The sequence below is a fragment of the Hibiscus syriacus genome, unplaced genomic scaffold, assembly GCF_006381635.1.
Source record: "Hibiscus syriacus cultivar Baekdansim isolate YM2019G1 unplaced genomic scaffold, ASM638163v2 tig00110954_pilon, whole genome shotgun sequence".
NCBI lineage: Eukaryota > Viridiplantae > Streptophyta > Magnoliopsida > Malvales > Malvaceae > Hibiscus > Hibiscus syriacus.
The window spans coordinates 747,925-771,265 of record NW_024062931.1 but is presented as its reverse complement, the minus strand read 5'-3'; the positions used below and the strand labels follow the sequence as shown (position 1 = coordinate 771,265).

General features: G+C 33.8%; 1 protein-coding gene, 1 long non-coding RNA gene and 2 pseudogenes across 2 annotated transcripts; 1 reads left to right on the top strand and 3 right to left on the bottom strand.

Annotated features, from left to right (window-relative positions):
- The first annotated feature begins 969 nt into the window (after positions 1–969).
- Positions 970–12,441, top strand: LOC120148152 (annotated as a pseudogene).
- Positions 12,442–12,672: 231 nt separating this feature from the next.
- LOC120148151 lies at positions 12,673–14,779 on the bottom strand (annotated as a pseudogene).
- A 3,302-nt stretch (positions 14,780–18,081) lies between these two features.
- LOC120148231 (sorting nexin 2A-like) lies at positions 18,082–23,065 on the bottom strand. The gene is made up of 5 exons (XM_039161400.1): positions 21,701–23,065; positions 21,387–21,596; positions 20,781–21,041; positions 19,441–19,527; positions 18,082–18,346 (listed from the first exon to the last, which is right to left on the bottom strand). The coding sequence occupies exons 1-5, from the start codon at positions 22,772–22,774 to the stop codon at positions 18,269–18,271; spliced, it is 1,710 nt and encodes a 569-aa protein (XP_039017331.1). The 5' UTR covers positions 22,775–23,065; the 3' UTR covers positions 18,082–18,268.
- On the bottom strand, positions 19,797–20,582 carry LOC120148232. The gene is made up of 2 exons (XR_005518351.1): positions 20,266–20,582; positions 19,797–20,194 (listed from the first exon to the last, which is right to left on the bottom strand). It is a non-coding gene; the product is annotated as an uncharacterized LOC120148232 (long non-coding RNA).
- Positions 23,066–23,341: the final 276 nt, after the last annotated feature.

Below are 23,341 nucleotides of genomic sequence, written 5' to 3'. Positions count from 1 at the left end.
TCACTTTACCACAAGGAAAATAAAACGTATACGTTTCGGGCCTCCAATGCTCAATCAACGCCGATATCAGTACTGGCATAACCTTAATTACGCGAAAAAACATTGCTTCATATAATCCGGATCGTGAAAGATATATCACCATCTACTCATGTGGCTCTTCATTTGTCATTCATCGATGACGAATGGCTCGTTCTTCTCACAACAATTTGAAAATAAATTATTTAATACAATTACATAAATAATTATTATTAATACTATAATTTTGTAAAAACTAAAATGAAATAAAACAAATTAAATTTACCGTAGTCAAGTCGGTCGACGAAATATGAACATCATCAAGACGTAACATTTCTTCTCTTGAGGCTACTTCAACACAAAAGTTTTTGCTCTCAATAGAATGTTTTGATTCCAAGTGAAAAATCAATCCAACCTAAACCTCTATTTATACTACTCTACCCAACAGCTATAAACGACCCATCAGCAATAAAATAATATTTTTTAATGCTTTTAAAATTTTCAAAAAAAATATTCATGATGAGTCCCTTAAGATATATTAAATTAATTCAGGCTATGGGACCCACGTGACACGACCCATTAAAACATATCCCATGGAACTCGTCACGCTGCATGACGAGTTCCATGGGCACTGTAGCATTTGTCTTAAGTCCCAAAATAAAATTTATGTTGTCCTATTGGGCCAAATAATCCACCCGCCTGGATTATTGGGCTAAAAATTCCTCTTTAATTCTTTCAGCAAGCCTTTTTTTATAACCATCTAAATTCGATCTTGATCGTCTAATCTAGATCGGGCATTACAGATGTAAGGGAGACCATTCCAACCCAGTTTACTCCATTCGCAATCGTCAGGATTCAAACCCTTGACCTTGCTTAAGGAATCTAGTGTCTCATCCACTAGAACAAATGGTTATTGGTTTAATCAATTATGTCCCATGGAACCCCTGACGGAACATGGTGCTAGTCAGAATAGAATAAAACACACTCAAGCCTCATTATCAGGAACGACACAAGAGCCACCTATAGAGCATCAAACACCTCTGACATCACCTACATTCACCCACTCGAATCAGTCAGCATTTCAACATATGGCATCACCGATGAAAGGTTTTTTCGCCCACTCATTTCGTTCCTATCTAGTTGTTGTTGTCTATTTTCATTGCCCTCATGCACTAGTTAAACTATATTATCCATCACATCTGTGTGCATTTGTTCGACCATTGACAACAGGCTTCGGATACAACAATGTTGAATAGACGTCGCCGTATAACATATTCTACACCAATCTTGGTCCCAGTGGTAGTGATGGTGCTAGCCATGTAGATAAAGGTGATGATGATGGTGATGGTGGTGGTAATGGTGGTGGTGGTGTGGTGGTGGTGTGGTGGTGGTGGTCATAGGGATGATGCCCTCGAATATAGATTTATTCGTAGAAATCCTCGTCGGACTCGTCGTCCATCTCATTGTGGTACGGGATGACATAAGCATCATTAGTTTTTTTTAATTTGTAATTTTTTTAGTTATTCAAGTTGCATTTTCTTTTTTTAGTTAATTGAACTCTGTTTTCTTTTTTGTTTTAAAAATAATATTTGAATATATTGTTCTCATTTTTTAAAATTTGTTTAAATTATTAATCAACTTTAAATTGTTAATTTTTTTAAGTTATCCTTGAACAATATGATAATTAGTTGTTCAGTTTAATGCATAAACAACTTGGGAATCATCATTTTCTCACACAAAATTTATTTTAATACTATTTTAAAAACATAATTAAAAAGCAAACTACATGAGTTATTTATCACTCTCTCTCCCGACGTTCACGGGAAATACGTAGCAGAACTGGCTCTTCATCCTCATAGTCTTGTGATAACCGAGTTACTCCTTCATTGCTTGTTGAATATGGTTCTTCCTCCAATTTTCTTCTTAGGTTTTGCCTTGTATTTACTACGGAGGGTTTCTCGGAAAACTTCTTATTCCATCAAACCCCAACTTTCTCGAGAAACTAATCGTTTCTAAGAAGTCATTCTCTTCAGGTGGCTCCATTGACTTATCGCTTGTGACGTGGATTTAACAGTGATGGGCATGGCTTCCGAATACCATTTTTATCCCCAATCTACTCTCCATCAAATTCGCGAGGTTTTTAAGAATGCATCTTCTTCTAGTGGAATCCTCTACTTAAGGAATCAAACCCACATATGACACACCTCCACTCGTTCCCTCAAACTTATTGTGTTTTTTCATTGTGCTACTTTTGCTTCAAACAATTTTAAACACAATTATTACAGTGCTTAAAATGTCTCGTATGTGTCGATACTAGCTATGTCTATCAAGCCATTTTAGCTTGTTTTGTATATAAAAAACTAAGCATTAGATCCATTTTGAACGTGGTTTTGTATCTTCTTATTCTTGCATAAAACAAGTTTTGGTACCATTTTCAACACGATTTTTAACCCGCCTACAATATCTCGTATGTCTTTATTATTAGCCTCAACTGAAAGATAAATTTCAATATTATGCGAAGAATCTTATAAATTACAAAAATTTCGAGATTAAATACCTGAACATGCCTATAAGCATTGTGGATTGTTGGAAAAAATAAATATCTTACTTTTTGGAAAACGCGAGGTATGTTGAATACTTCTTGCGATAAATTTCTCAGGAGGATTCAATGTATCGTGGACCTCACATTTTGGGAACATGAGGTACTAAATAATCATATTAAATTTGGTAATTTGAAAAGCGCATAGTACCTCGCATCTTATAAAATGCGAGACACGTTCTCTAGCTGAATAGGACGCGAGGTAGTCCTACGTGTGTAATTTGGGGGGTATTTTTCTAACAAATCTGCTAAGGGGTTATTGTTCAACAAAATAATTAATGGGGTTTTTAATATAATATTACCTATTTTTAATGTATATTGTTATCATAAAATATGACATAAACTAAGTGGCCTATTATGTTATAAAGTCATAAGGTATTAGAAGTGTCATGGAAATAAAAATGTAGATATTATTAAAGTTATACTTATAATTTGATGATAGGCAGAGTTATAAGTACAGACAATAACTGATTCTTAAATCAGCTATATAAAGGATATAGTCCTCGAGAAATAGAAATTAATGTATTCACTCTTATCCCCGTCAAAGAGTTTAAACTAAAGGGAGCTCTATCTTCTTGGAAGATCACAGCCAAAGAAATATTTAAGGATTTCAACCTATCAATTAATTCAGGTGTGTTTCCTCCTAGTATTTATTTTATTCTTGATGATTTGACATGATTAGATCATGGTTTGTTGTTCATATTTATTATGATTTTGATTCTAACAAGTGATATCATTAACTGTCATGTTGAATAATTGAGAATCATTTTTTTTTCTTTTTCGATTTTATTTGTTCCTAAAATTTGAAGGATTCGATATTTAATTAAGGTATATCATATTTAGGATTTATTTATTTCTAGTGCGATTTTGAATTTTCAATTATTTGTTTGCCGCGATAACCCATTTTTTTTAAAAAAAAATTGAGGATACAAACCTTTGGATCCTGATTGAAAAACAGGGATGAGAAATTCAAAAATAATATTTTGAGATTTAACAACGTTGTGATTTTTTTAGATCTTTGTTATTTTTCATTCATGTTAAATAATCTCATAATACTAATATCATCGTTGTTAATGCAGTTCATGCTTTCTGATTGTTGCTTTTACATATAATCGTGTGCAATCAGTTTAAGGTTTAATAAATTTTTTTAGAGAAAATAATCTCAGTGACCGAAAATACCTTATAATATACGATTTTAATCATTTTTTTTTATTTGCCAAAATGACCAATAAAATCGCAACGCGAACTCCTATTCCGAACTCAATTTCCAAAATCGCAACGTGAATAGTAAAATCACAACGTGAATAGTAAAATCGCAACACGAATTTAGAAAATCGTAAAATTGCGTTGCGAATTTCAAATGGTAACTCTCTGCTTCTAGACTGGGATTTTAAGTGGAAAATAAAACTTATCTACATGTGTACAGGAATCAGCTTTTTCTTAATATAATTCAAAATTTAATTTTTTAAATGTATTTCATTAGTATGAGTTAAGGATTCTTTCAAATTTCAAACTTTAATTAATTGAATTTAGAATAATTTGTAATGAAGATTGACAAATGAAATAGATTTGTTGTTCATTTACATATAAATTTTTTCACTGTACGAATATTTTTTATAAAAATTATTTATGTACTTTTCCAACAAATTATTATAGATGAATGATAAGAGATAATTTACATATAGATTCGTTGCGATTTTACTATTCACGTTATGATTTTTACTATTCACGTTGCGATTTTGGAAACTGAGTTGCGAAATTGGAGTTCGCGTTGCGAATTCGAGATCGCGTTGCGATTTTATTGGTCATTTTGATAAATCCAAAAAAAGTTGATTAAAATCATATATTATAAGGCATTTTCGGTCACTGAGGTTATTTTCTCATTAATTTATATATGATCCTTTGGTTGGCAAAAGTTATTATGTTATTTGTATTTTCATGGTGGTTAAGGATTTATTTTGGAGTTTAATTTAGCATATTAATTAGATTTTGATTATATGAGTCATGGTAAAATTAGGGTAATAATATTTGATTTTTTTTCCCATGATATTATTTTTAATATAGTTTTCAGTTAATTATGAAGTTGGTTTTGGTTTCTTGTTTCATGTTTTGGTTTAATGGGATGAATCAATGATTAAGAAATTCTTAAGAAACAATCAAAGATTTAGGTTTTCAGTTTTTAATAATGTCATTTAGAGAACCTTATTATGGGTTAATTCGGAAATCATGACGTGATTAGAAAATTCAATCTTGACTTTTTACTATTATGGAATATATATTTGATTCAGTTCGATTAAAAATTTATTATTATTTTTTAATCTTTAGAAAAGTTTTAATTCAACTTTGACTTTTGGTTGAATGTTAATTGTTTTGAATTTGATTTATCTTTGGTAATTTATGAAGTTATGCATTTTAGAAATTCTTCATAAACAATTAAAGACTTGAGTTTCCAGTTTTTATAGCACCATTTATGTAACCTTATTTTGGTTTATTTTGGATATTGTGGTGCAATAGAAATTTCAGTTTTGACCTTTGATTGTTATAAAAATATTAAATTTGAATACTAATATTTATTTTGAAACGACTTAGTTAAAGAAATAAATCGTTAAAGTGGCCTCAATTATGGAAAATATTTTATGCAAGTTTTGTACGTGTAACTTAAGATATGTTAGTATTGATCGACCCAAAGGAATATTAATAATTGACATAATCACATGTACAACTTTGGTAATAAGCATGTGATAATTATTATGTTTGATGTGTGAGTGATAAATCGGCCCAAAGAAAGATTTTTTGCTTAACAATTCTTATTATCAATGTTTGGTTACCGTACTAGATATCACTTAAAGTAAATATTTTATCTAAAAATAAAATATTAATGGAACATCTGATATCTTGATATGAGGTTTAAGGTTATTCTTATTTAATATTATTTTGGTTATCTTTTAATTGAAAGATAAAATTAAGAGAAATTGATTGATTGACAATATTTATATGGTTTTATTTATATTGTTAATGCAATACATGTATATATTCACTTCAGTTTTTCAATTTTGATTGTTGGCTAATATATACATATTAAAATAAATTAATTCATATTATGGTTATGTCTGATATTTTGATAGATTAGTTGAAACATAATGTCACCAAAGTGACTTCTTTCGTGTAGACTGATTTATTTAAACTATCAAGATGATTATGTTGTTTCTTGTTATTCATGCATTTATTAATGGACGCAAAGGAAAGTTAATATCTAGCCGAATTTCAAGCGACACATGTAGTAATAACATGTGACAATTATAAGGTATTTTATGTGAGCCTTACATTAGTCCAAAGATTAGTCTTTTGTTTTAGATAGCTTATTGTCAATGCTTGATTACTACTTAAGGGTTATAAGTTTTATGATCTCATTTAAGAAACTAAGTATATATTTTGCATCTTAGTCATTTAAGAAACTATGTATATACCCAACAATTAAACTAAGACCAATGCTTAGTTTAAAACATACAACATAATGTATATATTTTGCATCTTAGTAGGTAAACACTTAACTTAAATTCATAATATTTACTTTGAAAAGTTAAATTAATAATAAAATGTATTTTTAAAAGTTTAGATAAAAATAAAATATATTTTTTAAATTAAAATTAAAATAAAATAATTTTAAATTAAATTAATAATAAAATATGTTTTATAAGTTAATATAAAAATTATTTCTTAAAGTTAATATATATAAAATATTATGAATTTAAGTTAAATATTTATACTCTAGCATGAACCAACTTACCTTAGTTAGGGGTGTGTAAAACCAGATATCGGATCCGATCCAATCCGAAAATTTTGGATACCTAAAATAGTGATTCGTATCCGATCCGAAAAAACCGGATATCCGACATTAGTGATCCGAAATTCGGGTATCCTATTTTTTGGATCGAATATCTGAATCTGAATATAAAATTTAATTTGATAAAAAAATAATTTTAAATTTTTAAATTTTGTGATTTAATTTTATTTATTCAATACTTCTACTATATTATATATATATAATTATTACACACAATAAATAATCAAATACTCTAATTTTTATTGAGTAGAGCTATATCGGGTTAGTGGGTTACTCATTTATTGGGCTAAACGTATCTAAAATTTAAAGGTCCAATTTTTCGAATTTTTAAATAATTCGAAAGTGGATTTTATCCGATCCATATATGATCTGATTATCCCAAAAAAAATTTAGATATACGATCTAAATTATCTGAAAATAAAAAACATATCAGATATCCGGATTTTCAGATAAGATCATCGGATCAACAAATCGGATCGATCGGATCGGATCTTTTTGCACAGCCCTAACCTCCGTGGTTCAAGGAATTGTTGTTGTTCCTAGAGGTCACAGGTTCGAGCACCAACGACTGTAGCAGGATGATTGAGTGTTCATATACTACTTTTAATCACCTTGGCTTAATAAAAAATATTTATACACTAAGATACAAAAATATATACACCATGTTGTCTATTTTAAACCAAACACTGGTCTTAGAGATTGAGTGTATGCTTGGTTACCTAAAAGACCTAGGTTTAAATCTTTTTAGACTCAATTTGCTTTGTTTAATTTTCTTTCAACAATAGGGTGACACGTGTCACCATTTGATTAATGAAAAAATGTTAAATTAAAATAAAATTAGTCCTCCAATTAAATGGTGACACATGGAACCAATGACATGTGTGGCATCATTCGATTAGAGGATTAAATTTATTAAAATTGATACTAAATTGAGATAATATGTAAATAACAAGGACCAAATGTGTGATTATACAAAATATTTAACTGTACGTCACCTAATATGTAACTGTTAACAGCAGTTAACCTATGGTGACTACATCTTAATTAAATAAAAACGAAAGTGACATTTCTTAACTCAATAAAAACGAAAATGACAATATAATATGTTTTTTGAAATCAGTAAGGAAGAGTAGACAAAACACAAACATAATTGATTAATCATGTAGTTAACTCTATTTAATATTATCGAATCTTAGCAATCGTGTCTAAATCGGTTTAATCATACTCTTAATTACTCTAAAATTGTACAAGCCAATTACCTTAATATTCATAATCATAAATAACAAAATAATATTCCAAATTAGCTTACATTATTAAAAGCAGCACAAAATGATGAAAATTTTGCTTTTTTTTTAATGGATAAGAAGGATCAAAGGTTGTTTACGTCCATGACTCATTGGATCAGTCATGTTATGGGCCTTTTGATAATTGTTTTCCAGCCCCGGTGGATGGCATAGTTGGACGGGTAAAATTGGTTCATTAAAGTATATAAGTTTTTTATTTAGCCCAATAAGATAAGTAAAAATTTATTTTGGGATCTATGATATTTTATATAGTAACATGAAGCTCGTCATATCGAGGTGCGAGTTTTAATAAAAAAATATATTTTTTATTCTAACTTTTTACATCGAGGTGATAGATTTTAATAAAAAATTTATTTTTTTGGAACTCGTCATCTCAAGGTGACAAGTTTAAATAAAAAAAATATTTTTATTAGAACTCGTTACCTCGACGTGACGAGTTCCAATAACACTATAGAAAATGCCGTAGATCCCAAAATATAAACCGAGATGTCCTAATGGGCTAAATAAAAAACTCGAATAACCTCAGTGACCGAAAATGCCTTATAATATACGATTTTAACCAACTTTTTTTGGATTTTCCAAAATGACCAACAAAATCGCAACGCGAACTCTAATTTTTCAACTCAGTTTCCAAATTCGCAATGCGAATATCTAGATTCGCAAAACGATTGTAAGATTCGCAACGCGATTTTGAAAAATGTGTGCGCTAGTTAAAATGTGTTGCGAGAATTTGAAAAACGTGTTGTTGCGATAGTGAAAAAATGTTGCGATAGTGAAAAATCCAAAATAAGTTTACATTTTAACTATTCAAATTCACGTGGAGTTTGAAACAATAAAGAATGTGTTGCGATAGTGTAAAAGATTCCCAAGCCATTTGTAAGATCTTAGTTTGAAACAATAAAGAATGTGTTGCGATATAAAAGATTCCCAAGTATTGGCAATGTTCAATCCCACATAATATTGGAAACACTATTGGGAATGTGTATTTAAGGCTTAGATTTCCCACTTCCTTGTTGAGTGGAAGAGAACAAGGGGGACTCTCGTGCACCGCCGCCGTCGCCGTCCCGTCGTGGTCGTGGTCATGGTAATATGTGTCTTCGACACGTCCGCGCGGATACTATCTTTTTAGAGAAAATTCTTAAGAAACAAATGCAATACCACCAGTCGTTGCGATTTTGGAAAATCGCAACGCGAACTTCGACTATCGCAACGAATTTGAAAAATCGCAACGCGAACTTCGACTATCGCAACAAATTCGAAAAATCGCAACGCGAATTTGGACTAACGTAAATTTGGAAAATCGCAACGCGAACTTGACTATCGTAGAATCGCGTTGCAATTTACATATTCGCATTGCGATTTTCTAAAATCGCAACGTGAATTTAGAAAATTGCAATACGATAGTCAAAATCGCGTTGCGAATCTGGAAACTGATTTGCGATACTGGAGATCGCGTTGTGATTTAGAGATCGCATTGCGATTTTGTTGGTCATTTTGGTAAATCGAAAAAAAGTTGATCAAAATCGTATATTATAAGGAATTTTCAGTCACTGAGGTTATTTTCTCTATCCTTATTATGTCAAAAAGGCCTAGTTGGATGTTTATATAATTTTATTAAGGTCCAGTTTGGTTTTATTTATAAAAAAAATATTATTTTTAAGATATACTATTATCTGACGCGTTATTGATAATACTATATTATGTTATTTATTTAACAAAGAATACTTAGTTAGGAGACTATATTATATAAAAATAAATTTTATTAAATTACTCATGTGATGAATTATTTGATTTGATTTAACACGTAAGATTGCATTATACTATTTAATTTATTTGACCAAAAATCGATATTATTGGTATGATCTCTTTCCCTAACGAGAATTGTCCCAAAACAAATATGAGAACAGAACTCTAAAAAAAGATTATTACCTATTGAGAGTTGTGTGATTTAAATTTTGTTTGATCTAACAAGAAAAGTTTATTGTACAACTCGTTTTCTAAATAAATAAAATAGAGAGAAGATAAGGGATCTATTAGGGTACATACTTGTTGAATTCATGTTTGAATTCATTTTTAGTTGAAGGGAACATAGAGAAACTCTCTCTCTATATATATATATATTAAGGTGAACTCAACTGACCAAGTAAAATTTCTCCTAAATTACCTTTAATTTTTCCATTAAAATTTCCAAGTAAATTTTGGTGTCTTATTTTTCTCTCTCTTTTATTTTGTGGTCGTTTATTCGTCATTATGGTTGTACGTTATAACAAATTGATATCAAATCATCCATATTATTCATCTTAATCATGATAATAACGGCATTAAATTATGATATTTTGCTATCAGATCGCATCAACAAATTTGCATTGTAGCATGTAAAGATGAAATTCATTCTTGGACAAATGAATTTGGATGACACATAGGTTAGATAATATGTTTTCATTGTTGATGATTGAAAAAAATGAGCATAATGATCATAAAGTCCTATCACAGTTGCATATACAATTATCGAATGAACTTCTATAAGACATGTTGAAGGAGAAGATCATTGATGAGTTATGAGTTAAGTTAGACAAGCAATCCAAATTAAAAACTCTGACTAATAAGTTACATCTAAAACGTCTAACATAAGACATGTCTTTGATAGTATATTTAAATATTTTTAAAGAAATTATCTTAAATTCAGAGATAATAGAATTTAAGTATGATATAAAGAAATTAGGGTTAAGTTTACTTGTTACCACAATATTATTCAACTTTTTAAGATACAATTTTATATAATCATAAGTCTCTCATAGTATATGAGATTTATACATTTTTAACATCATATGATAAGATGAAGTATCTCGTGATTAGATCAGACTCTTAAAAAGAGAGCTTCATTATTTGTGGGAGATTAGAGCAAAAATATTAGTGAAAACCATGAGAAGATACGAGAGCGAAAATCTACAGGAAACTAAGAGTAGATAAAAATTGTCAAACAAAGATAAAATCTATAATTTTTGCAAAATGAAAGGACCTATTAAATTTGAGTGTTATAAGTTATCAAATAAGATCATAATCAAGAATTACAAATCAAAAAGGAAATAATAGAAGTTTTTTCTCATTGGTGTGCAAATCATCATCGGCACATGCTGTACACAGACGAGGGATGTTGACGTGCCCAATTTCACCTCGATTCTCATCTTCGGTGATTCGACAGTGGATACCGGAAATAACAACTTTATTGACACGTTTTTTAAAGCAAACCATCTTCCATATGGCCAAGATTTCCCTGGTCACATTCCTACGGGTAGGTTTTCGAATGGGAAACTCATTCCGGACTTTGTAGCCAGCTTTCCAGGCATAAAAACAAACAGTCCCACCTTATCTAGACCCGAACCTCTCGAATGATGACCTTCGAATGGGTGTTAGTTTTGCATCGGCTGGATCCGGATATGATGAGCTCACCACAATCTTGACATGAGCGATCCCAGTGCCAAAGCAACTCGACCAGTTCAAGACTTATATAGCAAAACTTAGTAGAATTTTTGGGAATAATGAAGCTCAAAACATCATTGAAAAGTCTTTGGCAATCATCAATTCATCAGTGCAGGGACCAACGACTTTGGTTTCAATTACTACCTCTTGCCGATGCGTAAACAGCGGTTCGACATTAATGGCTTTCAAGATTTTCTGCTAAAAGCATTACAAGACTTCGTCAAGGTTACATCCAAAGCCTTTAATCTCCAATAAGCAATTTTAGCTCTAACTTTCCATCTGGTTATAGGAACTATACAAGTAGGGCTGTCGTAAGGTTGTTATAGCAGGGCTTCCTCAGATGGGATGCATTCCGATCCTAATCACAGAAAGACTCAAGCCACCCTTCTATCAAACATGTTTGGAGGACGAGAAAGCTGATGCCCGGTCCTACAATGAAAAGCTCTTGAACTTGCTACCACCGCTGCAGGCTATGCTCCCGGGACCGATATCGTGTATGTCGACACATATACATCGTTCCTGGACATCATGACCAATCCACAAAAATACGGTAAAACAACACATGTATACACAGAAATCGAGCAGGTGTCTGGGAAGGAAACTGAGGAATGATTTGTGGGTGCAGGTTTCACAGAGACCAAGGAAGGATGCTGCGGGAGTGGATTACTTGAAGCTTCGTTTTTGTGCAATCCAGAGACTCCGGTTTGTGAAACGCCTTCAGACTTCGTGTTTTGGGACAGTATTCGTCCAAGCCAAGCAGCTTACAAAGTCATGTCTCACTTGTTCATAAACCAGATCCTTCCCAAGCTTACTTTGCAGTTGACATTTAGCTTTCTTGCCTTTGATTTATTCTCGACACGTTAGTTAGACTGAAGCAGGTCAGGGCCATACGTGCTTTATGCTTATTGTCTACTTTTATTAGTAAAATTTCAGCTTCTTTTTTCAGTTGAAAGAGAGGGATTAGACCCACCATACCAACCAAATTACAAGGCACAAACATTTTTGACTCGAGGAACATAAAGGGGAAAAAAAGGAAAAGAAAAGAAACCATCCCATCCCTTCCAGGAAGGTTCTTCTTGGCTCTTTTTCTTTTTCTTCTTCTTTTTCAGCCACCTGGACCTGGTCGTAGATCTATTCTACCCCACATATTTCCTGCTTTGGCATCTTTCCACAACGGATACATAGTTATTGTAAGATGATAGAAAGCATCTATGCCCAAATGGCATCATCATACATCCTAACGTTTCTTACTTCATACCACAAATGATAACATCTCGTGTATGATTCGGTTCTCTATATACAGAAAGAAGGAATGGCTACATGCAAACTATCCATGATATTTAGTTCACAAATAGATGCCGAAAAGCTATGCGCTAAAATGCATAAAAAAAATTACCTAGAATAGAATTCCATTCATTACAACACAAAATGAGCCCTGAGGCTGGCTACTTCCTGCCACCAGATGATCCGTTGGCCCCCTCAAACAACTTGTTAATCCTAGCCTCGATATCCTCTGGATCGTACCTATTAAGCCTACCAGCATTCCTCCCGATCTCAGGAACACTTTGAAGCCTCCCCGTGAAGTTTCTATACGCTGGTAATAAAAGTCTAGACACCGAAATCCTCAGCTCTTCTCTCAGCTGTTGGTCGAATACAACCCATGATGACTGTTTTTTACATACATCCTCGAATTGGGAATTGAATGACTTGACCTTCTCTTTCATAGACTTGACAATTGCATTCGAAGCCAACGAGGATTCGTCGGGCTTTAACGTACCCAAAATCTTGTTCCATGAAATTCTTTGATAATTCGTACAATATTGCCGGACTTTTGCAGTGTGTTTCCGGATCCAATCGTCACCCAAAAGTGACCCCAACTCGCTATCCTTCACTTTTTGTATAACATACCTTCCATTATTCATCATATAAACAGAGCACAAAGCAGAGTCACTATAAATCTTGGACTTCATCTCCAAATTACTCTCTAAAAGCTCCATAATCCACGCCATCTGAACTGACATTGATGATAAAGACGCCCGTCTATCATCAATCTTATTAGGTGGAACGACCACATTGCTTTCATCGAAAACTTGTTCTAATGTTTGTCACGAGCGACATGCGGCACGGAGATAGTTCATTACATAACGAGTGATAGGATGAAGTCCGCCGCCAGGAACAGCAGCCTTAGCCGGGTCTCGCCGAATCAAATTCTCTAATTCCATGAATATCCCTCTAATTGATTCTCCTAATCTCTTCCAGATGGTAATCGCTTCGTTTCTAAGGACCAAACAGAGAATACGGAATCGAATTCAGGCATCACGTCTCGCAATGTCTCGAACACATCAAGAACTTTGAAAAGTCTCTCAGGGGATCGGCTTCCAATAGCTACGGCATCGGAAACTATCCATGATATTTAGTTCACAAATAGATGCCGAAAAGCTATGCGCTAAATGCATAAAAAAATTACCTAGAATAGAATTCCATTCATTACAACACAAATGAGCCCTGAGGCTGGCTACTTCCTGCCACCAGATGATCCGTTGGCCCCCTCAAACAACTTGTTAATCCTAGCCTCGATATCCTCTGGATCGAACCTATTAAGCCTACCAGCGTTCCTCCCGATCTCAGGAACCTTTGAAGCCTCCCCGTGAAGTTTCTATACGCTGGTAATAAAAGTCTAGACACCGAAATCCTCAGCTCTTCTCTCAGCTGTTGGTCGAATACAACCCATGATGACTGTTTTTTTACATACATCCTCGAATTGGGAATCGGTTGAGCTACGGGGATCTGATGATCAAGACCTGCACCGTTGTGAAGAAGACCTTCTTCGTGTTCATCATTGTCCTCGTCAGAATCGAATGATAAGTTCCCAGTTGACTCAATGTTGTTCCAACTCAGTTCAAACGACTCGGCACCTCGGTCCATAAGAGATCTGAACTCATCCTCGACGCGGAACATGGCCTGTTGCATAAGGTCATCGGCGCGTACAAGACAAGCGCCAACGGATTTCTCTGCGGCCATGGGGCTCCAGTCCCTGATGGTACGAATCAAGTCGTCAATAGCGTCAAGGAAGGCGGAGGAATCGGCGGTGTGAGCCCAGATGGGTTGATTAAGCGCCACGTATTGGGAGATCTGACGGTCCAAGGAATGAAGGGCACGCTCGAGGGCGGCGCAGCCACGAGGGTTGTTTTCGTCAACCATTTTATCGGACAACTTCTCGCGAGAAAATCTACCGTCGAAGTTGGAGAAGATCTGCAAAATATCGTCGGCCATGGTGTCGTTTTGGCCCAGCGTCTTGGCTATATGCCTGGCCACCGCAAGCAGCTTCTCTTCACCGTTCCCAGCCATGGGTAACAAAAAAAAAACAACGGTAATAACTACTTATCTATACCTCAGCCAGGCCTAGCCTACTACTTTACAACTTAGAACCCCAAACCAAGTAACCACGCGTTCTCTGTTTTCGGAAATATAAATTAAACGGTTAGGGTTTGTTGATAGGAATTGAGGGAGCTGAGTTTGGAGTTGGGGAGAAAGGAAGGGGAAGGCAGAGTGAAAGTGATAAAAAAAACAAGGAAAAGGCATTGGGAAACGCGGTTTCATAGATGAAATGTCGTTGGAGTGAAAAAAATGGTTTGGAAGTTATGAAACCCACCAAACAACAAAACACAAAACCAAAAAAAAAAAACCTTTTGATTTGGTTTTACCGTTAACCGAAGCTGGATTCACCGTTCTTCTAATAACCTTTTGGATCTTAGTACACTGTTCTTATATACATTAACACACTTAGGTGGTGTTTATTTTTGCAGAGGTAAAAGGTCTGTAGTTTACGGATTACATCTGTAGGCATCTACAGTAAAAGAGGTGGATCAAAAGTCTGCAGTCTGCAAGAAAAAGAATGTTTGTTTTTTAACGTCTGTAGACTGCTAAAATAAACTGAAATATAAATAACCTGATTTTTTAAACTTAAAAGAGTTTTGTAATACTGAAATTTAAATAATTTTAGTTTTATTATAATAAAATTTAAATAATCATACAACTACAATAATAAATATTTTAAAATAAATCAATCCATATTTTAAAATAAATCAATCCATATTTTAAAATAATTTTTTTCATATTTTAAAATAAATCAATCCATATTTTAAAATAAAATTTTCCATATTTTAAAATAAATCAATCCATATTTTAAAATAAATCAATTCATATTTTAAAATAAATCAATACATATTTTAAAATAAATCAATCCGTCTTTTAAAATAAATCAATCCATATTTTAAAATAAAATTTTTCATATTTTAAAATAAATCAATCCATATTTTTAAATAAATCAATCTATATTTTAAAATAAATCAATCCATATTTTAAAATAAATCGATCCATATTTTAAAATAATTTTTTCCATATTTTAAAATAAATCAATCCATATTTTAAAATAAATTTTTCTATATTTTAAAATAAATCAATCCATATTTTAAAATAAATCAATTCATATTTTAAAATAAATCAATCCACATTTTAAAATAAATCAATCCATATTTTAAAATAAATCAATTCATATTTTAAAATAAATTTTAAAATAGATTTAAATAATTTTAATTTCTTAGAAGAATTTTGAAGACCTTTGAAGACATAAAACCATGTCTGCACCAAGAAGTCATCGCACAGACGTTAGAAGAGCTTCTGTCTTCTAAAAAACAAACGGTCTGCGAAGTCCAATGTCTGTGCGTGGTCTGCGCGGCGCAGACATAAGAGCTTTGCAGACCTTGCACAATAAAAATAAACACCACCTTACTCATGTTTAATTTTGTCATTATGCATATATAATATAAACTCAATTACTTTGGTAATATAAACATTATTAGAGATACATACGTTGTCTTACATCATTTTATTTTTCTTAATATAAACCTAGATGTTGAAATATATTTAGAGTTAATTTTGTTGATTTAAGAATTTTCTATTAAAAATAGATTCTTTGTTATAATTTTAATTATATACAGTTAAAAAAATCGTTAAGTAACACGTGTCACATTGATATTTTAAAAAAAATATTTTTAAATGATATCTTTTTAAAAAATAAAAAATATAAATGTAACACGTGTCACTTAATAATTTTTTTAACGGTAGAAAATTAAAAGTGTAATGTAGAAAAATTATATACCTATTTTTAATGTATAATTCTTTATGCACAAAAAGTTAACTGTGGGTATTGTTTAGACATGTATTTTTGTGTTAGACTTTTTATTTTTTATTCTAAACAGTGTATGAGAATTTAGCTTTAAATTTTGGTTTTTAATTTAAAATAATATAAATTAAAAATAGAATATAGTATTTATGAACATTTCTTAAACTTATAAATAAGTTGCATGATTTAGAACACTTACGAGTATTTTTGCATTTGGCATGTTCCACATTTTTTAACTTTTCAAACATTAAATCCTAACTAATTTGCTCATAATATGTATTTCATTCATACAAACTATATGCAGTCTGAGTCGAATTTGGTTTTTGAAAAACATCTTTGAAGGTGATTTGTTAAGTGTGATCAACAAAATGACAAGCTCCACTATTGATCCGTGCCCTTATTCGAAAGATGCAATTTCTTGTAAGTCATTTTGAGCAGATTTCGTTCAACCATGTGCGAAGAAATCAAAACCTCCCAGCCGCAAGTGATTTGGGTCGAAGAAACACCTCCTGAAGTTGGATTAGTAGCCGCTCGAGACCAATGGTGGGTTGATCCGTCGTATTAAGCCAGGATCCTTCACTAGTTTCTGACCGGAGATTCTTCATTCCTTCTCCATCCCTCTGTTTTCATCTCAATGCACCAGTCATTACCTTGCTCTAAATCTTCCACATATGGAAGTTCGTTGTCTTCTTCACTCTCCGTTTATTTTGTTTCGCTTATTTTCAGTTACTTTGTCTTTTTGATAAAGTTAGTTTTCTACCGGGTGGGTCTATCCCCAACCACCTATTCTTCTCAAGTACTTGATTAAATTTTAGAAAAATTTCATATTGCCTGCTGTGTTTGAACAGGGGGGGAAATTAGCCAATAAATGATTGGATGATGATCATATTAGCTTAGTAGAACGGATCTTATATCACATTCTCAAACTCAATCAACTTAAACCAACTTTATTTGATCATGAAAAATAAACCACTCAAACAACTCCAACTAAAACTCTCAAAATGACCCAAATCCAAAATAATTCATACCTGAAATAACCGAAATTCAAAATGATATGAACCGTAATGAACCAACCTAATAGACCAAACCTTAAAACAGCTAGAACCAATAGTAATCAAAATCCAAAATGGCCCCAGCAAAAACAACCTAAAACTTTTAATATATAAACTAACCCAAATAAACCAACAAGTCTACTTTTCTTATTTATTAATTTGAGATAAGTACAAACAATATCTGTTCATAGATAACTCTCCACCAATTGACATTGAACACCCACACCCCTAGCATTCCTAGTACTCAAACCCAAGATCTCAAGGAATATCAACAATTCCTTTACCTCCTAAGTCGCTTGATTCGTGCCCAATAAGTCTACCTTGAACACTGATGAAGGGAAGCTATTATTCATTTATATATAAATTATAGCATGCAATGTAAGGATAGAAACAAACAAGGAGATCTTCCTATCATCTTCAAATTCTTTCCAACTCACTTCCTTTACCTGAAGGCAAATATATAAAGATGCAAAGAATGATAATATCATCTCACCTCATAGACAACGACTCAAAATAATATACCAAACAATTTTTAACATTGACTGAAGTGCAGGTTTGGTACTCGTTCAGCAAACTTTCTTACACACAAATCAGGACCCTAATTTTTTTACTCTAATCTAAGCAGTCCAATTGAAAATATTATTAACTAACCAAACTATTCCCTCCGTTTTCTTCATTCTTGTTATTCTTATTTTTAAAACTGTCTCCTAACATGGACTATAAATAAATAAATAAAAGTATAAGACCAAAAAAAAATTAGAAAAATAGTTAATCTACATCAAACATTCATCAGCTATCTCTTGCATATTCACTCGTCTCCTCCGCAACCTTTGCCCACACATCTGAAATTTTCTCAGCATATCCTACCTGTTACATTTCCACAAATATATGTGAGCTACACAATAACTCCACTGTGTATTGGCTTCTGTCTAGATAGCAGCATTTTTCATTTTCTTTCTTTTAAAATTCATAAGTACGTTACGATAGTTTAACTGCAGAAACTGAATTACCCATACTCATGCTAAAAGGAAGGGGAAGTAGGCAGCATACACTAGTAATAGCCTTTTAATAGCCATGTAATGTAGCAGTAGAAACAAGGACAACAAAATCGGTTCACAAACCCCAAGGACCTCTCGTAAAGAGGGAAAAGAGAAGAAAAGGGGGAGGGCGCATGATCACTAAGCCACCATGAAGAAATATGCAACCACCTTTTACTAGGGTATTAAAACTGGGCAAATATACCTAAAAGCAAATCAACTGTTCGGTTTATATGTCAAGGCAATCCCCAATAGGCTTGGTAACATAACAGAAGTTCTACCCAATAAAATTGAGGGTACAGAATACGGTTGTTATCCTACCTGTTACATTTCCACAAATATATGTGAGCTACACAATAACTCCACTGTGTATTGGCTTCTGTCTAGATAGCAGCATTTTTCATTTTCTTTCTTTTAAAATTCATAAGTACGTTACGATAGTTTAACTGCAGAAACTGAATACCCATACTCATGCTAAAAGGAAGGGGAAGTAGGCAGCATACACTAGTAATAGCCTTTTAATAGCCATGTAATGTAGCAGTAGAAACAAGGACAACAAAATCGGTTCACAAACCCCAAGGACCTCTCGTAAAGAGGGAAAAGAGAAGAAAAGGGGGAGGGCGGCATGATCACTAAGCCACCATGAAGAAATATGCAACCACCTTTTACTAGGGTATTAAAACTGGGCAAATATACCTAAAAGCAAATCAACTGTTCGGTTTATATGTCAAGGCAATCCCCAATAGGCTTGGTAACCTAACAGAAGTTCTACCCAATAAAATTGAGGGTACAGAATACGGTTGTTTCAATCAAACAAGTTTAAGAAAAGATAATGTACATAGAATCCTCAAACAAAGTTAATTAGAGCTTCTTTTGCACAATAAGATCACCAACATGGACTGGAAAACTAGAAACTACAATTACCTGATTTACAACAAACCCCTTCAACATGTTCATGAAGTCAACATGTCTTTCTTTGTCAAGCCTTTCAAGCTCACACCTGTTATTTTCCTGCAGTTACATCATCATGAAACAATCTTAGAAATTGAAAATAACTGTGAAAATGCAGACCATGTACTAGAAAATGTAAATATAAATCACATCATGTAAGTGCCTACAAAATCCACAATAAAAGGATCCGATATTATACGTTTGTCTGATACAAAAGAGAGCAAAATCAGAACCAGACTAAAACAGAGGAACCAGGGTACATTGTTGTGCCCCTCTTTTCTTTCAATTTACCACATGAAGCAGGAGACAGAGAGATAGAACTAGATATACCATTATTTTCTTTAAGTTAATCCTATCATCAGTGTTGTCAAGATGTGCACCTAAGTGCACCTGCACCTAGGACCTTAGTGCTAGACAAACAATTCCTCACACCCTTTCAGGTTGGGTGCATTTGATCAAGCGCATGCAGCATGCCTGGCACAACCAAGCATGATTTTTGTAAGGCAATAAGCATAAAAAAAACCTGCCTCGATGTTTTCTTCTGTTTCTTTTAGTTCACTTTCTTCATTAGATGTACCTTACTAGTAGAATATCGTGGTATCAAACTCTCCATAAGGAAAAATGCATACTGATCGACAAAAAGATTGCATGTTTTGTAGAAAAATTAGATCAGGCAATATAACAGTTCTAGTGCCTAGAGTGCACCTTGCACCGTTGTCAACATTGCCTATCACATCTTCAGCTGCTCTTTCACATCCTGCTTTAATAGCTTAACTTAAGATTTAACAAGGTGGCAACCTAAGAGCAGTAATATAATTAATATTACTATTATAATTATAGAAATATTTTTATACATTTCTTATCCATCTAGATACTAGATATCATTCCCTATTTGGCTCCATAAGAAAGCAAAGATGATAACTTTTTGAAGTTCTTTTGAAAACTAAGCATGCTTTATACATGCACAAACAGAAGGAGATATTAATAAGAACCAACTACTAAAATAGTCCAAGCGGTGGAGAAAACATATATGACATGAATGGACAAGAGCTACAGTCTAATAATAGCTAAAGGATAGAATTGGTTGCCTCAATCTCCTGGTTATAAGACTATCATCGGAATACTCAACAAGTTAGGAGTGAACAACCTTTATCACAAACAATTTAATGGATATCTAGCACTGACTCAAACATGCAATGTACAAAGGATATATTAATGATCATAATATGACCACAAGAAAAAATTAACACGTCAACAAAAGCAGAAAAAAGTTGTCTTTAGATTAAGATAAAAAGGACATGAAATTTATTTACCTTGATTCGATCGTATTCTCTTATGGCAACATTTTTGGCGTCTTCAGTAACCCGTATAGTCTCTTTCAGCTCCTCTATCTTGTGAACCCTAGATCTGTCACCACCAAATATTTTTGACGACGCAGCTTCAAGTTTCTCAGCCCTTGAATGGAGTGTAGATAGTTCTGATAGGAGAGTTTGGACCGTCAATAAAGCACTTGATCGATCCGCAAATGCACCATGCACAGCTAACATAAGCACAAGGTATTCATGAAGTGTGTCCTGAAATGGACAAAGAACAAAGTACATTATAAATGATTAGAACTCAGTTCAAATATAGAAATCACAACAGAAATTGGAATTGCCAGAAATAATTCCTTGAACTAATGCATGCGCTAACAACAGTAATTATCTTCTCAAGTGATCAACAAGCCCTACATTCACCATAGCTTTGGACCTTTAAAAGTTGTCATTGCCAAATTCACTGATTACTAGAGATTTAGTTTATTGTAAACACATATTCTTGTACAAAAACTATATTATTCCACCAAATGAATACTCATGGATATCTACATGCCATGTTTAAGTTCAACGAATAAAATGAGGAAAAGTTTTTTTGCACATCACCAAATGCTTGACAGTCAGCGCATTCAGTTCTCGATAAAATCTGCTAGCTTTGACTGCAGCCGTAGCTAAACATTTCATGTCAGCAGCCCGCACTCTCTGAGAATTGTACATAGCCTCCTCATTCTCAAACTTAGTCAGCTTAATAAATGTCAATCCTAATTCTCCCATTGTCTCTCCCATATCTTGCTGTGCTTTAACAAGAGCCTCGGCCTAAAAGAAAATTAAAAAGATCCAAAAACAAAACCATGATCAAGGACTTCATCCCACAAGATTAAATTGTGCATTTCAAACTCCTAAAAGAACAAAAACATTACCTGCAGAGAAGCATTGCTGATTTGTTGCTCAAGATCATGAATCCACTCTTTCTTCTCCATAAACACCTTATCCTCCTCCACCACCGGTGGTTTAGAACCACCCCAATCATTTGCAACAGACTGCCTCAATTCCTTAAACAAACGCAACAAATCCCTCCCACCTTTCGCCGGATGTACAACCTCATGTGGTGCCTCCACTGAGGTACTTTCCCCGAACAACTGCTTAGGCAATTTCACAGCACCATCAAGCATCCGTGAAGCTACATCGGTGCTCGTAGGCATCGGAAGTCTCCCTTCAACCTGCAAAAACACCTTCAATTCATCACTTAGTCTAATGACCGGATGCTCGGCAAGCCTCCTCAAATACTTCTCCAATGCAACCCTTCTTTGCTCCACAAATTCTTGCACCTGCATCACCTGAGATTCAACCACATTTTTATCTGGCCTCGGCGGAATAAAATACCCACGGTAAGCTTCGGCTAACCGATCCGACAATGTGACCACATCCCTAAACCTTCTCCTGACACTAAATTCGGGCGATCCAAAATCTGGAATGTTGGTTCTCGTGGTAATTAGATAAGTGTAATAAGTATTACCTCCGGGAACAAGTGAATTCGTGGTCTCCTGCTCCTTTTTAGGGTTAGAAACCGTGATTTTGATGTAATCAGAGCAGGACGATGGGGACCTGGAGAGTGAGAAGGAAGAATCCGAATCCTGAGACTTGGAGTCGATGCGGTTGATTTCATTGGCAGAGTTGTCATCGAAAGGACTGAAGATGACGTCAGCGTATGAAGGAGGCTCGATGTAGGAGTTATTATCAGACGCGTTAGGGTTTTGATAGACCAGAGGTGAGAGCAAGGGATCGGAATCGGCAGGAGTTGAGAACACCGGCGGGGAAAGCGGACGGTGCGTGGACTCGTAAATTGATGAGTTGGCGCTCCGGAAACTGGAGTAGGTGTTGTTATTGTTGGGGTGGTCAGTGGTGAGTGGGTCGTCGAGAACGAGGTTTTCCATTTCTTCACGGGGAACTAAGAGGTGAGCTTCCTCGAAGCCAGGGTTCTCAGAGCCCATCATCTTTAACAATTCGAATCAAAACTTTCCCAGTAAAATCAAAAGAAAGATGGATTAAATTAGAAGAGTTTAAATGAGGTAGGGTTATCGATGATTCCGAGAGGGGAGCGTCAACTCGAGCAGGAGTGCACAACACGCTGAGGGGCTCTACGTGGAAGGCGAAGAGGACGATGAAGATGGTAGGGAAGGAGGAAGATTAGCGTGGCGCGTGGGGTTGGGTGCATCGGAGCATTGGAAAACGTGAAGGAAAAAATTCGGTGGATAAACTTCGAACTCAAACAGAAACAAAAAACCGTAATGTGCCTTTTGTTTTTAGTTGAATCGATTAACTTAACGTCGCTGATTGAAGTGTGTTTTGGGAATTGGACTTCGGCCTTTTCATATATTTTCATTTATGGATTTGTTTGGATCATCAAGCTAATACTAGTGCCCGCTGGTTTTTTTGGCTCAATAGATAAACCGGAAGAAAAAAATTTTGACAGAGAGATTTATTCTAAGATCTACTATATTTGTTATGATATTTGTGAAACTCTTTACTTCGAAAGTGATGAGTATTAATAAAAATATTTT

Bases quoted from the DNA above. Each gene is read 5' to 3' on its own strand.
- LOC120148231 (XM_039161400.1), bottom strand. From the start codon at position 22,774: ATGATGGGCTCTGAGAACCCTGGCTTCGAGGAAGCTCACCTCTTAGTT. The intron at 21,597-21,700 runs GTAATGTTTTTG...ATTTTCTTTTAG, and splicing joins TCAGCAATGCTTCTCTGCAG to GCCGAGGCTCTTGTTAAAGC. The intron at 18,347-19,440 runs GTAATTGTAGTT...GAAATGTAACAG, and splicing joins AGGGGTTTGTTGTAAATCAG to GTAGGATATGCTGAGAAAAT.